Genomic DNA, 15,383 nt, shown 5'->3' with positions numbered 1-15,383 from the left:
CCTGTATCCGGTGAATCCCATTATCCCACAATCAACAAAGTAGGAGATCTCCTAGAGGGGAGGCAACGCCCAGTGCGGGCCACTTAGGTCAACGTCAGTCATGTGTAAATTATATGTAACTACAATTGAAAAGAGGAGGAACGAAAAGGTTAGACAAATGAAGGATATACCATCCCAGCAATCGCTAAATGGCAATGAGTAGAAACACAATGGGTACTTTCGCGTAGGTTTAAAGTTCACTGTTCTGTCTTTATACATAGTATTGAAGAGTTATTTCCCAGGGGTGTGTTCATGCTTAATTTGTGGTGTTTTCAGAAGTTTGCAGCTTCTGTGGGTTTCAAAAATGTGGGTTTTTACCGTCGACTTAAACTCGAATGCGCGCTGGGTACAGCATGACATAATGAATGTTTGCTCCTTTCAGAGCTCGTTTAATGAAATTAGCATCAGGTTTCCAGAACTACTGGTGTAAAGTCCTGATAGAACAACAGCGAAATCCCCTGGAACTATAGATTCTCCACTTCTCTGGCTTTGCGCAGTACAACGTCCCGGTCGTGATAGTTAAGCAGTCGTGCTATAATGAGGCGTGTAGGGGCACCGGGGCCAGATCTGGGGGCAAGCTACCTGTGGACTCGACGGACCGCGAATGTCGTGGAGAAACAGTCCCTTCCGAAGAGTTCTACAAGCTCTACTCCACGTATGCCTCCATATGGCCTGTGTTGGTGGATTTGGCCATGCCAACTATCTGAAGGTTATTGCTGCGCGATGTTTCCTCGATGTATTCTGCCTTGGATGCCGTCGTTTTTAAGAGGCTCTCAATGTGATCTTGGTGTTTGGCCATGGCCGAATGCGTATCCTCCATGTTTGAGATCCGCTTTTCTGCTGTGTCAATGCAGACCACATGTTGTTACAGGCGGCCGTGCATGGTGTTAAGATGAGTCGCCAGACCGTCGAAATGCGTGTCTATGGCCCTGAAGCTGGCACGTAGCTCCGCCATTATGGCCACCGCGCCCTCCACAGGGGGGTGTTCAGAGTCTGGTGGGTTCGCAGGGCCTGGGAGATCTCCTCGCGTGGCATAGTCACTGTCTTCCCGCCTGGGAGTTTTGGCGGCCTCAAAAGATAGCTGTCGCTGCTTAGGGTTTCTGTGACCCATAATGAGCAGAGGAGGATGAGAAAATGGCTGCTAAGCATGTGGACTGCGATTGACCAGCGGGTTCAGTGGTTAGCAGGTAGAGACCCTGCAAACACTGGGCAATGGTGTGGGCCCCTGAGGCTCTGGCAGACCAAGAGGGAGAAAATGCAGGTGCTATCTTGCGTCTATGTGTACCACTGTGTCTTATACATGTGAGGAGTGGGCCAGTCACGCATTAATGGTGATGCAGTGGCACTCTAATAGTTGCACCGGTCATTCCCCGGTGAGGAGGGTGTTCAGGACAGTGAAGTATAACGGTATCCTGGTAACTGTACTCCCCATTCCACAATTAGCCTCACTCGAGGGCTGTGATAGAGATATCGCTCACAGTGCTCGCCATTTAATTATGTGCCGGTGCTGGGGCCACCTCAGCACGCATTGTCCGTGGATCGAGCGCGTGACTCACCGCAATTAACTGGAGCCAGGGGCCGGGAAGGTCAGACCAGCCACCACTCGGCACAAGGCCTTCGGTCTCCGGCCTCGGTTTGCAGAGGAGCCGTGCCGGGCGGCCGCACCCCCACCCTCAGACTCGCCCGCACCCCCGCCCTCAGGCTCGCCCGCCCTCAGGCTCGCCCGCACCCCCGCCCTCAGGCTCGCCCGCACCCCCGCCCTCAGGCGCTCGCCCGCGACCCCTATCGTTGCGGGCCTCAGAGGGCCTCCGAGGGTTGCCGCCGTCGCAGGACTCCTCACAGACAGCGGAACCACTCGCAGCCTCTCCGCTATGCTCCGATCATGCCAGGGAGCTTCTGGTGTCCGCAGCGGCACTTGGGGAGTGGGGGGGAGAGACGATCTCAGCAATGGGGCAGAGCTAGCCAGTTTTTCCAGCGCGGCCACTCAGGAGCTCCAAGATCACGCTACCATCTTGGTGCTTGATCAGGCCACGCCCCCCTCGCCCTCGCTAGTGAGTGTCTTGTAATAAATACCTATATTTATAAATATACTGTGTGGTTCTTTTTCACTTAATCTATATCAATAAGATTTAGTTCCGGTAAAACAAGCTATGTTACACAGCTACACTTAGAGAGCTTTCTAAGTTTGTCTAAGACCACTAAAATGACCATAAGGGTTGTCTGGATTAGTGCAGGGTGCTACAGTTATCTAAGGAGGCACCATATACTAAGCCAGCCTCTTACAGTACTGCTTCATTTTCCCTGTGAAGGACCAACCCCGAAGATTTTAAAAGGAGAGGCACATTATATTTGTCTTGATTAAGGTGGCCATTATTCTGCGAACACGTTGACGCCTGGGATAAATGAAATTCAGGGTACCAGCCAGCCATTGTGATAAAAACACTTGGACTGCATACATGTCTGGCATTTGAGGGTTTTTTCACCTGGGTTAGTCTACGAACCACTAATAAGTGTACTGTCGTATTTGCTGTCTGTCTCTCTCTTCCTTTGTTTTATCCTTCTATTGGCTATATTTTAAATTGTTTTTAACACATGAATATAGTTTATGTACTATTTGTAGGATCCATATATGTGATATAATAATTGTTTTTGATACTTGAAGAATTTTTGCTTCTCCCTCTTGACTAATTGATATGCTGTCTATGAAATACATGAAATTGTATGTTATATGTTTTTGATAATATGAAGATTTATTAATCCTGTAAGATTAACAATTTTTCAATCGTTCTAACATTTTTTAAATAAAATATAGGTGGCATACCATTATTAGTCAGTGGTTGTCTTGTGGCATTGCAAATATAGGCATATGGTTTTTGTATGATTGATATGAATGTTTTGTGGTACATTTGAGATGATTGGTTAAACAATTATTTTATTTGGTTACCAAAGGATATTTTTATTCTTCTTTGTTTAAGTAACGCCCTGTACCTTTGGTACATGGGGCTTCTCTCTCTTTATTGAGTGGGCTTGGAAGAGGACGTCTCTACGAGCAGGGCTCAGCAGGCACAGTCCTTTCCTTCACTAGCCCAAGCAGCAGAAGATGCAGTTCAATTTCCCTGCAGCCTTTTCTTTGCTGGTTCTAGGGTCAGCAAGACAGTCCTTTTTCAGTCCTCTTTTTCCAGTCAAGCGAGATATGCGTTCAGGGTGCCAGGGTGCCTATTTCATGCTCAGAAAGAAACTTAGGGGAGGTTGCGCCCACTAGCCAGTGGGGTATCGGGATCTCTCCCACCTGATGACAACTACCTGTGAAATGTGTCATGTAGCGTTTTCAGAGTACTCTATTCGGCCCATTCTCAAGATGGCGGAGCCCCTTTCTTGGTTTGTGTAGCTCTGTAGCCCACACCTGTGGGCTACACGTCCATGGAAAAACTGTTTGGCCAGTGCTTCCCCTTCTCTGTTCCCGACACATCTCCCATGCAGGCAGAAGCTGTCTCATTGCCAATCTCCCCGAAATGGCCATCTGAAATCTTGGGCAACAGAGTGACAACTTTCCAAAATTTGCATGTGGCAATCAGATACATTAATTTCGACTGGGAAATATTCTAAGATGAGGAATCAGCAGTTCGATAGTGACTGTATCATAATAAGTGTTACCGAAAGTAAGCAACTTGTTCTTCTGGTTAGGTGGATTTTGAAGACTTTGCAGCTCCTGAGCAGATTCATTTTGTTGACCTGTCTTTGTGCATACATTCCCAGTCTACTGGGCCTTGTGCATGTCTTCCAGTAGATCACGTACGTCTTCCTGACAGGTACAGTCCTCCTCCATGGCTGGCAGTTATGTCTTCCAGCTTTCCATGTCCCACGTGTGATGAAGATCAAAGTCCCCACTATTGTGACTTCAACAGATATTTACTGAATAGGGGTAGAAAGCCAACCCATCACAAGGGGTACAATTTTAATGATCTGTGTCACTTAACAGAAATAATTTTGCAATTACTGGCCTGTTGAGGTGGCAAAAGCCGCACTCCCTCAATCTAGGAGATGGGGACCACTTTGGTTATCCCATGGAACTCGGAACACACCTCTGATATCACCAAAAGCCAAAAGGACATGGAGAACCACCAAAGGGCTTGTGTGGTTGTCATAGTTGCTGGAAGAAAAAAACAAGCATTTACAATGAAACGGTCTTGCCTTTGCAAAAGTTAGAGCTATTGGCATTGTAAATGACAATATTTTTATTTATGTGTTGGTTTTGAAAACAGGTAAATAAATGGCATTGTCATTTACAATGCCAATAGCTTAATCTCTCGCAAATGCGAGACCTATTATTGAACCCACACACACAGAGCCACACACACACACACACACAGCCACACACAGTGTGGCTCAATGGTTAGAGCGGCAGACCCTGATGCAGAGTTCTGGCCAGGGACCAGGGTTCGATTCCCGCCTCGGCAGGGTCTCGGGCTCAATTTCCTCGGACCTGTTAATTCTCGCCTCGGTGCCTATTCTAATCACGGGCCCCACGCTGCAACTCTGGGCAATAGCTTGCTTAGCTTCCACACCGGCCCCAACAGCGCTAAGGATGCCTGGCTTCACCCTGGGGGTGCCCAGAAGTGGACATTTCACAGGGAAAGCCAGGAAGGGTTCCACAGCGGTATGAGTATCAGCACCAGGAAGCCGAATAGGCGACTCCACAAGGTGACGTCTGGTGACAGTGCGCTCTATAAGTACCATGACATTTACATTTACACACCGAGACACACACACACACACAGCGCCCCACACACACACACACACACAGAGCACACACACACACACACACACACACACAGAGCCACACAAACACACACAGCCACACACAGCCACTGCTCTGAGAACAAACACTCTTTATGGGGAATTTATGTCCTCGAACTGAGGTCCTTTAAATAATCCATAGGCAGGAACGAGGGCATAAATGAAAGCAGATAATCTCCCATGTTTTAGGACACAGCATGCGTTTTGGTAAGCTTCCAAGGCTATCCACCATATTTTAATTCTTGAACTATTTGATTGTGGACTCCTACTGGGGGCAATGTACTCCAAGATCCCCTTGTCCACAGCACAGGGAGACCCTTGAACGATATGGGTAAGGGGGCTACCCCTGTGAACCAACATTATTCCTGGCATCCATTCAGGACACATATTTTTGACCTCCAATTGCATCTGGACAGAAATAGCAAGATTACTCGAATCACTAGGGGAAAAAATTATTCTGCACAATTTGTTTTTTTCATTCACCATTTTCAGAGATCTCCTTTGTGACGTTGACTGACAGGAATACAGGCTTCTGGGATTCCATGTCCAAATTGCAGCAGAGGGCAGTTAATAGATCTTTTAAGTACAGTCTTTTCTGGAACATACATTCACGCTCTAATCCACATTTTCCAGGTTGTCCAGATGGCATTTCTCCCAATTACCGCAGAAGTGTAACACTCATAGTACCAGATGTACACAAGTATTCGCAGATAATCAACCAAACAACGACCCTTCGCATTTCCTCAGCCCTATCAATGGAAGAACGCCTCGACTCTCAAACCACTTTAATGTGTTCATATATCATATTCTTAAAAAACCTGCGCAAAAACGAGGAAAAGAAACACCCTGCGAACGATGAGCCAGAAATATCAAACAAGCACAGCCAGGGGGCAGGAGTGCAAGCACAGCCAGGGGGCAGGAGTGCAAGCACAGCCAGGGGGCAGGAGAGCAAGCTCAGCCAGGGGGCAGGAGAGCAAGCACAGCCAGGGGGCAGGAGAGCAAGCACAGCACAAGCACAGCCAGGGGGCCGGAGAGCAAGCACAGCCAGGGGGCAGGAGAGCAAGCACAGCCAGGGGGCAGGAGAGCAAGCACAGCCAGGGGGCAGGAGAGCAAGCACAGCCAGGGGGCAGGAGAGCAAGCACAGCCAGGGGGCAGGAGAGCAAGCACAGCGAGGGGGCAGGAGAACAAGCACAGCGAGGGGGCAGGAAAGGGCAAGAAAAGCGAGCACTCACCGGCTGGGGCGGAGGACTCGGCAGCTTCTCTACTTGCAGCTTTGCCGCACCGTAAGGGGAGTCGCCTGCCTCCGGGAGATGGCACAGGGTGCATCCAGGGCTACACCGACCCCGCAGGGAGGAGGAGGTGGACAGAAACTTCCCAGACAGCCCAAGTCCACAGAGTGATGCGCAGAGCCGGAGGGGCCCCTCCGCTGGGCCGGCTCCTCCTGGTGGGGCGAGGGAGGTGCCAGTGGAGCCAAGGGAGTGATGACCGGGGCGGTGGATCTGCGGTCGAGCGGCACTTCCTCCTCCTCCGATGGGGCCGCATAGTCAATGGTTATCCCGAAATTCTGGCTTAGAAACAGCTACTCTTGAGCTAAATAGAAAATTCAATCCCTAGGCCACCCACTGCCCTCATAAACTCGGTCTGTGACCGAAACCTCTCACTTCCCCTCCAATTGGTAACACCAGTACATGCTCTCTATACCCTCCTCGCTATCGTTTTCTTAAAAACTAGAGACCCCTTTTCATCCACCATTGATTCCCCTAACAAGGGCCCTTTGCGCGGCTTGCCTTAGATTTTACCACCGGAAGCCGGCGGTCTACCGATTGGCTGCTTTCAGGTTTCCGTTCTCGTGACTGCGACAGGGGTGCTCGATAATTGGCTGAGGTGCGAACATGATAATCAAGAAGCCTTCCCAGGGGTGCGACGGCTTTCCGAGTTGGTTCAGGTAGAAGCAGACCTGGAAAATTACCTTGTAAGAAAAGCTAGTCTTGGTGCGCAGCCAGAACCTGGGTAAAGGCCAATTTAACGCAGGAGCGAAAACTATATTCAGGCAGAGGGAAAGAAATGCCGGGAGGGGGCAGGTGTGCAAATTAGTCAGCTAGATAATGTTCTCACACCCTTCGCAGGGTGGTTCCTCGTCCGCCATACTGCTCCGCCGTGGGGCGCGCGACAGTCTCTTTCAAACGCCTTCGCGCTGAAAAAAAAGTGTTGGGAGAGTTCAAACAAGACCAGCATTTCAAGGCGGGGGGGCATCGGGGAAAGGAGCATTTGAAGACGGGAAGGGGCTGGGGGGGCAGCGGACGAGCGAGAAGGCATCGGACTGGGAGGGGGTGGAAGGGACGGGAAGAAATTGCCTCTGGCAAAACTGAAACGAGCTTGTTTCAAAGTAAAAGAAAAAAGCAATACACATTTAAACAACCACGCCATGACACCACCATCTTTCTCCGAGGCCATGCAGAAATGCCTCGGAGAAACGCAGCCTCATTTTGGGATTCGGGGGCGTGTTTTTCTTTCTCTCCTCTTCCCATTGGCTGGAAGGTAAAATTCCAGCCAATGGGAAGAGGAGAGAAAGAAAAGAGAAAGAAAGTAAAAAACACACCCCCGAATCCCAAAAAGACGGGGCTTGAATGGAGTGATGCCCCTCTCCTCCAATGGCTGACCTCCGTTTAGGAAGCCAGCCAATGGAGAAGAGGGGCGGGTTCAAACCCCCACACTGTCAACATAAGATCTCTCCCTGCGAGACTGCGCAAGCGCAGCCTACGCAGGTCTCGACCTAAAAAGGTCTGTCCTCAGAAATTTGCAACAGTAGTTAGGCGCAGCTTCCTAGAACCATGGAGGGGGCGTCTGTCCCTAGAAGGTGCACTTGAGGATCCTTTTAAGTAAAAGATAGCCGGCTCTACTTGCATAATCAAAGCCAGCTCCATCTCTGATAGCCATTGTCAGCTAGAAACTGTCATTTTCTTGCTTTATTATCATTTGTTAACTTTCAAATAATATCCTAACATTTCCACATTCTGTACCTAACAAGACTGAATTTAAAATTATTTTAATTAAAGCCAAACTTCAAAAGTTTGATATTCTTAGTGTTAGATTAAATAATATATTGGATATTATACATGAATTCATGTCAGTGATGATCTCACTATTGTGCCTTTTACTTTTAGCCCTACTGTTCCAGATACAACCTTCATAGCCTTGGGTCCTCAGCAGACTAAAGTCACTGAACAGAGGCAACTGGCAACCTGTATTTTATGTCAAGAAGAACAAGAATATAACGCAGACAACAAGGCTATGGTTTTAGCAGCATTTGTTCAGAGATCAACTGTGATGTCTAAGAACAGAAGTAAAGTTATTCAGGATCCCGGTAAGAAGAGACCCAGTGGGCAGTTGAAATTCATGTGTTTAATATTTCATTTTTAGGGGATTTTTCTAATAATGTACCATTTGTGTTGGGTATTCTGATACAAACTTCCCAATATTACATACATCATTTAAGTCACAACCTCTATACTAAAAGAAATACAAATAAACATATGAGTCATTTTTTTAAAACACATATGTTATGTTACATTTTGTTTCATTTTGAAGACTGCTGGGCGTTCTTTTTTTAATTTTTTTTCACAGTAGTACAGTACATGATTGAACGACACATTGCATAATATTATCAAGAAATTACAAGTCAACAGCAGTCAACATCCTTCAAGACACATCTCCCATCAATCTCTCCTGTCTGCGCATTTCCATTTCTACCGTGGGCGACACACATATATCTCCCCTGTGTTTGTTCCAGTGGGACCACTTCCTATCCCATTTCTTAGGGCACCCCCTTGCCTTATAGACCTCCGTCTCTGCCAGCATTCACCTGTCCATTTATTTGCCCCACAAGGTGACACGAGGCGGTGTTTTGTCCCCCCAACCCCTAGCCACCTCTCTCTTCACCATTGTGTAACCCAATGTAGTGAACCAAATGTTTAGTAGTCCGAGTTGTGGGGTTAGAATTATTTATTTTCCTACTGCAGTGAATATATGTGTTGTGGCTCCCTCCCAGAGGGGGCGTACCTTGGGGCAAGTCCACAAGGTGTGGTAAAACGAGGCTTGCTGGCCACACCAACTTCCACATCTATCGTCAGGTTTAGCCCCTATTTTTGCCAAAACTGTCCCTGTTAAGTATTCTAAGCTGGATCACTGCTGGGCGTTCTTGACACTAAAACTTACTCAAACAAAACATTGAGTAGATATCAACAAAAATCTTACCAAATGGCACACTGCCCATTGTTATTCCTTCTTTGGGACAATTGTCCTGAAGTTTCTGTTTCATTGTGTCAATGATGCAAGGTAATCAACTTTTGTCACCACGTGCTGCAATCACAGTCTTTGCCATATGACTGATCATGGCTCTCTGCCCAAGGACACAAGGATGCTGGAGCCTTTCCAAAAACAAATTTGCATGTGGAGTAGGCTTATGTGTCAAAGAATGCAGGAGGCTAACTAATGAAAATATTTTGTAAGGAATCCGAGCAGATTCTACAGCGGGAGGGAATCCGCAGCATTGTCTGAGATGAGACCATCCTCTGTCAAGGTGCTATATGGTTGTCACTACACACTACTGCTTTCATGGTTTTTGTGGACAAGGACTTAATGGAGAAAGTGTATGCATTATAACATTGGCCCCCAACGTCTAACTTGGAAGTACATGTTGCTCCCTTCTCCCCTATATGTTGCTCTAAAGATGTGTGACCCTCTGTATATATTTTTTTGTCACTGCTACTCTGCGCGCACATTTATTTTCTATTGATGGGAGAGATCTCGTGATTTGTTATTCCCTGGCCAGGTACCCCTGACATCTGTGCCCTAGATGAAACTAATGGCGCCGGGAAACCTCCGGGTAGCTGCGCGCCCTATAAATTTAATTTTATAATAATAATAATAATGTTTATATGTATTACAAGATTCAATGGTCTATCCCAGTCTTTATTAAAAATACATTTGTACTTTATGCATTGTCTGACCAAAGCACAAAGGCCCCGTGATCCTGGGTTCTGAGGCAGTGAAGCTGGATCTGCTTTAATTGTGTATTGACATCTCTGAAAAGCTGATGCCCCAAATGAGTCAAGTGCAGACAGAAACATCATGGAGCTGCTGATGACTGGAGAATCTGTGGAAGGGTCGCGGGATAAAGACCATCAGAATAGGTCTACTGCTTCTGCCTTCTGATGGCTAGATCTAACCACAGATTCCTCACCTTAGAATACACCCAGGCCACAGACAGGTTCTGAAACTTTTTCCTGTAGTATTCCTGTGAGTTGCTAGGTGGCCAGACACTGGCTCCCTGCAAGACCAGAAGTGACAGACTGAAGGCACATAGAAGTGCCACGCGACACTCTGACATCAGTTCCTTCCTGCGCTTTCTGACGGGATCCAGAGATCCGGTCACAAATTTTTCAGCCTTCTGACCACTCCTAAAACAAAATCCAGTGTGCCAGGGAATGATGTCCTCTACTCAAACTACAGGTTTCAAACCATGTTGTGTCTATAGAAAACAGATGTCTGTCACAGATCTGCACGAGGTGTGTCTGTGATGTTTGGGCTCAGGACATGACTCAAAGCTCAGTGATAAGTATATACTCATGCACCAGAAGATGATCCAGGTTCCAGAAGCACAATAAGTAGTAGCCACAGCCCTTGCATAAGTCCTGCTGCAGATCACAGGCACAGACTTGGTCCCACTCCTGGCGCCATTTCTGCAAGTGTTTCACTAAGCGGTCACTCCAATTTGGTCAAAGTCTTCCAGTAAGTCCAAAAAACCCAACAGAAGCACAAAAATGCAAAGCCGAAATTGACTACATCCCACCACTCTGTATACAAGGAGAACCGCAACTGCCAGTCTGTCTCCCTTGAGGTCCCCAGACACAGAGACGACTCCCTAACTGATCTGGGTGCATTCCAATTTTTCCTTGGCTCATTAGCAGTGCCACAGTAGATCGAGGTCTTCAAGGAGGTCCGTGTGCAGATTTTCTGCACACTCCCGGCCTTTGGGGCCCAGGGAAAAGTAGTGCCTTCTGTCCTGGTTGATTCCATCTGCAGTGCCATCTGTTACCTTAGGACTCTTTTCAGATCTTTGGTATTTACATCTACCCAGGTCTGGGGCCTTCACTGGGCCCTTCTTCATCTACAGCAGGACCAACTCCACTGTTGCAGCAGGTGATGATACTGGTGCCTTACACTGAACTGACTTCACCCCGATATCTATTGATGTTGCACTACAAAATTACTATAGTGTAACCCGTCATCATACAGCCTGACTCCAGTGCCTATACCATGTAAACACACAAGCATAGGCTCCATTGTTTTCTTTGGCTCGGACTCTGAACAAGGTAGAGGGAGAGGATGAGGAGGGGATTGGTGATTTACCGACTTATTATTACATTTACAGATTTTACATGAATTTACAAGAGACCAGAGGGCTTGATAACTCCCCTGATACAGCCTTGGACTCCCCAAATGAGCTGCCAACACAAAAGAGAACATCCTTTGCAGTAGTGCCCTGAAAGGCAGCTGTAGTCCTGGAATTGTGACTGCCTTCAATTTGAGACCAAGACTGATGTTCTTACAGATATGTTACAGCCTGGAGCAGCTGCATCTGACATGAGGCCCTGACTGATGCAGTTGGTCAAAGCCCTGTTCTTGCCCCCCAGTAACTAGGTAGATGTCCAGGCATCACATACCGGCGCCTGACAATCCTGATTTTCTCACTAACACTGTATCGCCGAGAGCCTGGTGATTCAGGCTTCGGCCAGCAAGATGAACTCTATTTTATTCCCCAAGACTCCTCTGGAATCTGAAGTTCCATTGCTGACTGCTCAAACTTAGTTGGTCCAGTGTCAGGCCCCTCTCTCTTCCATACCAAGAGCTGATGGTGGTAACTGGCATTTCACTACTGGATTCGGGGGCCATCTGGAGGATGGTCTCCGGTGGAAGCCAGCCTCCATTTCAATCTGACAGAGTTGCAGGCCATTGGTCTGGTTCAGAAGGCCTTCCTGACGTTCATCAAGGGGATGCAGGTGCAAGTTCTGATGGACAACTCGACTGCCATGTAGTATTACAACAAGCATGTTGGAGTGGGGTCCTTGGTCCTGTGCCAAGAGCCTCCCTGCCGATAAAGTTGGTTGGAGCGTCCGGGCATTTTCCTGATCAAAAACAACCTGGTGAGATATCAGTGTGGACAAACTAAGCAGCTGGTGCCAGGCATCTACAATCTGAGATGGCACAGAGCATTATTCAACAGTGGGGAGAACCCATGGTATATCTTTTCTCCCCCGTCGAGCATACACAGTTTCTGAGGAATTCATTTTAATTGCAGATTGCGCACCTCTAGAATATCCCCATGCGCCATACTGGATCGGGTAGAATTTTTTTTTTTATTGTAACTTTTTATTTGCATTTTTTCATAGTTCAACAAAACAGACAATTCCTCACTGGTCAACATTTCCCGCCTTCCAGCCCCCCACCCCTTCGGACCCACCATGAAAAACAATATTTCACTTTTCTTCCCCCTCCTAGCAGAAAATTGTGTCTGCACTCTCATCGGTCTCTGTTTGGCTGCAGACCCCTGGCTCCCCATGGTCCGTGTCTGTCCCTGCCACCCCCCTCTTGTCTCATAACCCTCAATCAAGTCCACGGTATTTCCTCCAATTCCTCCAGACCCTGCCAAATTTTTTAGGACAACCCCGTGCTTTGTACGTGACTCTTTCAGCTGCCATATATAGGTCTAGGCCTCTCCTCCATTCCTCTACCTGCGGTATCGTAGCTGCTCCCCAGTACTTCGCTACATCTCTTTTAGCCACCACTAGGGCCAGCACCAAGAAGAGCACCAGCGGGCGGTTAAGATCTATATCATTGGTCATACCTAGCAAGACTAATTTCGGGTCAGTTGGCAGGGATGTTTCCAGGACTTCACCCAGTTCTTTCAGAATCCCCTACCAGTAGATCTGTATCTCGGGACACAACCAAAATGTATGGTAGAAGTCTCCCCTCTCTTGGCCACACCTTAAACAGTTTGTGTCGCCTATCTTTCCCATTCTATGTAGGCGCACCCTATCGAAGTAGGTCCTGTGCAGGACATTAAACTGTATGAGCCTCAGCCTGGATTTAATTGCCACCTCCCTGGAGTGCATAAGGGCAGTGTTCCAATCTACTTCGTCCATTTCTCCCACCTCACTTTCCCATTTGCTACGAAGAGCTCCCATGCCATCCGGCATGTTATTCATAAGTGTCCTGTAAGTCAGTGACACCGATCTCTGGTATCTGCTCCTGTAAGAGGCGGCCCTCTAAGGGCGCGTGTTCAGAGAGTGCATCTCCCGGGATCCCTTCAGCCCGCCATGCATGTCTCAGTTGGGCATATTTCAAATATTGCGTGGGGAGAAGGCCAAACTCCGCTCTCAGGGCAGGGAATTACTTCAATGTCCCTTTAGCTACTACGTCTCCCAGGGTCGATATTCCGATTTCGTCCCATCCTTGGAACCCCTTCAACTTATTCAGCTCTCGCAACCACGCACAGTGCCAGATGGGTGTCTGTCTGGTGGGTTTCTCTGCCCAACCTATGGACCTATTTGCTCTGTTCCACAACACTAATGTGAGCCTCGTGGCCGGTAGTATCCTTCCCTTCCCCTTGCCTCCGTATAGATAGTGATTGTATGTGCGAGTACCCATGGCATGTCTCTCCAATGCGTACGTGGGGTGTGTCGCCGGGGCATGAAACCAGTCATTGATGACTGCCAGGTGCTCTGCCCAGTAATAGGCCTCCGTGTTCGAGAACGAGATCCCTCCACTGTATTGGTGCCTCTGTAGGGTTGTCAGTGCTACTCTAGGTTGTTTACCAAGCCAGAGGTACGAGCGAACTTCTGAGTTGATGTCCCGGAACACCCTGCGAGGTAGGGCGTAGTATTCATTTTGGAAATCGTAAAGTAGTTTGGGCAGCGTCATCATTTTAAACATGGCCGCTCGGCCTAGTATCGTGAGAGGTAGAGTCCGCCATCTATTCGCATCCGCCACGAAATTCCTTAATATCCGTCCGACATTCTTGCCATATGAGACGCGCTCATCTAGTGTCATGTATACTCCAAGGTAGGTAAAGCCCTCTGTCGTCGTTAGCAATCTGTCTGGGAGTGACGCCCATTGTTCTCGGCCTCTAGGGTCGTAGAGGACTGATTTGTGCCAGTTTATCCTATAGCCATCGTGCGCCCCATACCTCTCCAACTCGGAGAAGAGTGTTGGTATCGTTGTGTGTAATGTATAGGAGGACATCATCGGCGTATAGGGAGATCTTTTCTTCTGTGGTATCTAGTGGCCACAGCCTAAATCCCCGAATGTCTGGATGTTGTCGGACAGCCGCTGCGAGTACCTCGATTGACAATGTAAAGAGTAGTGGTGACAAGGGGCAGCCCTGCCTCGTTCCCCGCCTCACCGGGAAGTCCCAGGATAGGACCCCGTTTACTTTGACCCTGGCCCTCGGGTCCGTGTAAAGCAGCTGCACCCATTGCTTGAAATTTGGGCCAAAGCCCATCCGCGACAGAACTCCCTCTAGAAAGGGACAGTGGACTGCATCAAATGCTTTCTCTGCATCCAGTGACAGGAACCAATGGGGGTCCTGTCTCCTACTCACCTCCTGTAGCCAGTTATGGGATCTTCGGAGGTTAAATCTGGTGGCCCGTCCCGGGAGGAACCCCGTTTGGTCCAGGTGGATCAAATCTGGGATGACCCTCCGCAGTCTAAGTGCCAGTATCGTCGCCAGGAGTTTCACCTCAATATTTAATAGAGAGATAGGACGAGCATTCCTCCGGCAGTTTACCGTCCTTAAACACCGGTATAATTGTGGCCATGCGTAGATCTGGCGGAAGTACCCCATCCTGCATCGCCCCTTCAAAGAGCCCCAGAATGTGTTGCGCTACCAGGTCAGCCGTTCTTTTGAAGAATTCCGCTGGGAACCCATTGGTGCCAGGGGCCTTCCCAGATCTTAATTTAGCCAGTGCCTGTGTGACTTCATCTAGTGTGATGGGTGCCTCCAAGTCTCGGAGATCCGTGTCCGCCAGTGTCGGAAGTACCAGATGCTCCATATAGTTCATGGCATCCTCACGTGTGCCTAGTTCTCTGGCCTCATAGAACGCTCTGTAGTATTCGGCAAACACATCTGCGATCTGGGCATCTGATCTTGTTAAGTTCCCGCGTGTGTCGCGCACTTGTTCGATCCATCTGGAGTCCCTCTCCCTCCTGCTCAGCCACGCCAGCAGTTTGCCCGACTTATCTCCCACGTCATACAGACGGTGCAGAGTAGCCAGCACTTGCGTTTTAGCCTCACCCGTCGCCAGCTCCCTGTATTGGCTTTGGGAATCTATCAACTGACGTAGCGTTCCGGCGGCTTTAGTACCTTGGTACGCCCTTTCTAGCTCTAGTATTTTTGCTTCCAGCGCCTCGAGCTCTCTCTGGACTTCCCGATTCGCTTCCGCCAGCCTAGATCGGGCCCTGTCTCTCAGGACTGCTTTAAAAGCCTC

The 15,383-nt window shown here is 48.5% G+C and overlaps 1 protein-coding gene across 2 annotated transcripts in view; it reads left to right on the top strand.

Annotated features, from left to right (window-relative positions):
* UBR2 (ubiquitin protein ligase E3 component n-recognin 2) overlaps positions 1–15,383 on the top strand; it is a 1,610,484-nt gene that overhangs the window by 953,659 nt on the left and 641,442 nt on the right. For both annotated transcript variants that reach the window (XM_078649714.1, XM_078649715.1), the window contains exon 30: positions 8,001–8,200. In XM_078649714.1, coding sequence (XP_078505840.1) covers positions 8,001–8,200 — 200 coding nt within the window. The remainder of the gene's footprint in view (positions 1–8,000; positions 8,201–15,383) is intronic.

Source organism: Lissotriton helveticus, chromosome 6 (genome assembly GCF_964261635.1).
Source record: "Lissotriton helveticus chromosome 6, aLisHel1.1, whole genome shotgun sequence".
Lineage (NCBI taxonomy): Eukaryota > Metazoa > Chordata > Amphibia > Caudata > Salamandridae > Lissotriton > Lissotriton helveticus.
The sequence above is the reverse complement of the archived record's forward strand: the minus strand, read 5'-3'. Positions and strand labels throughout refer to the sequence as shown.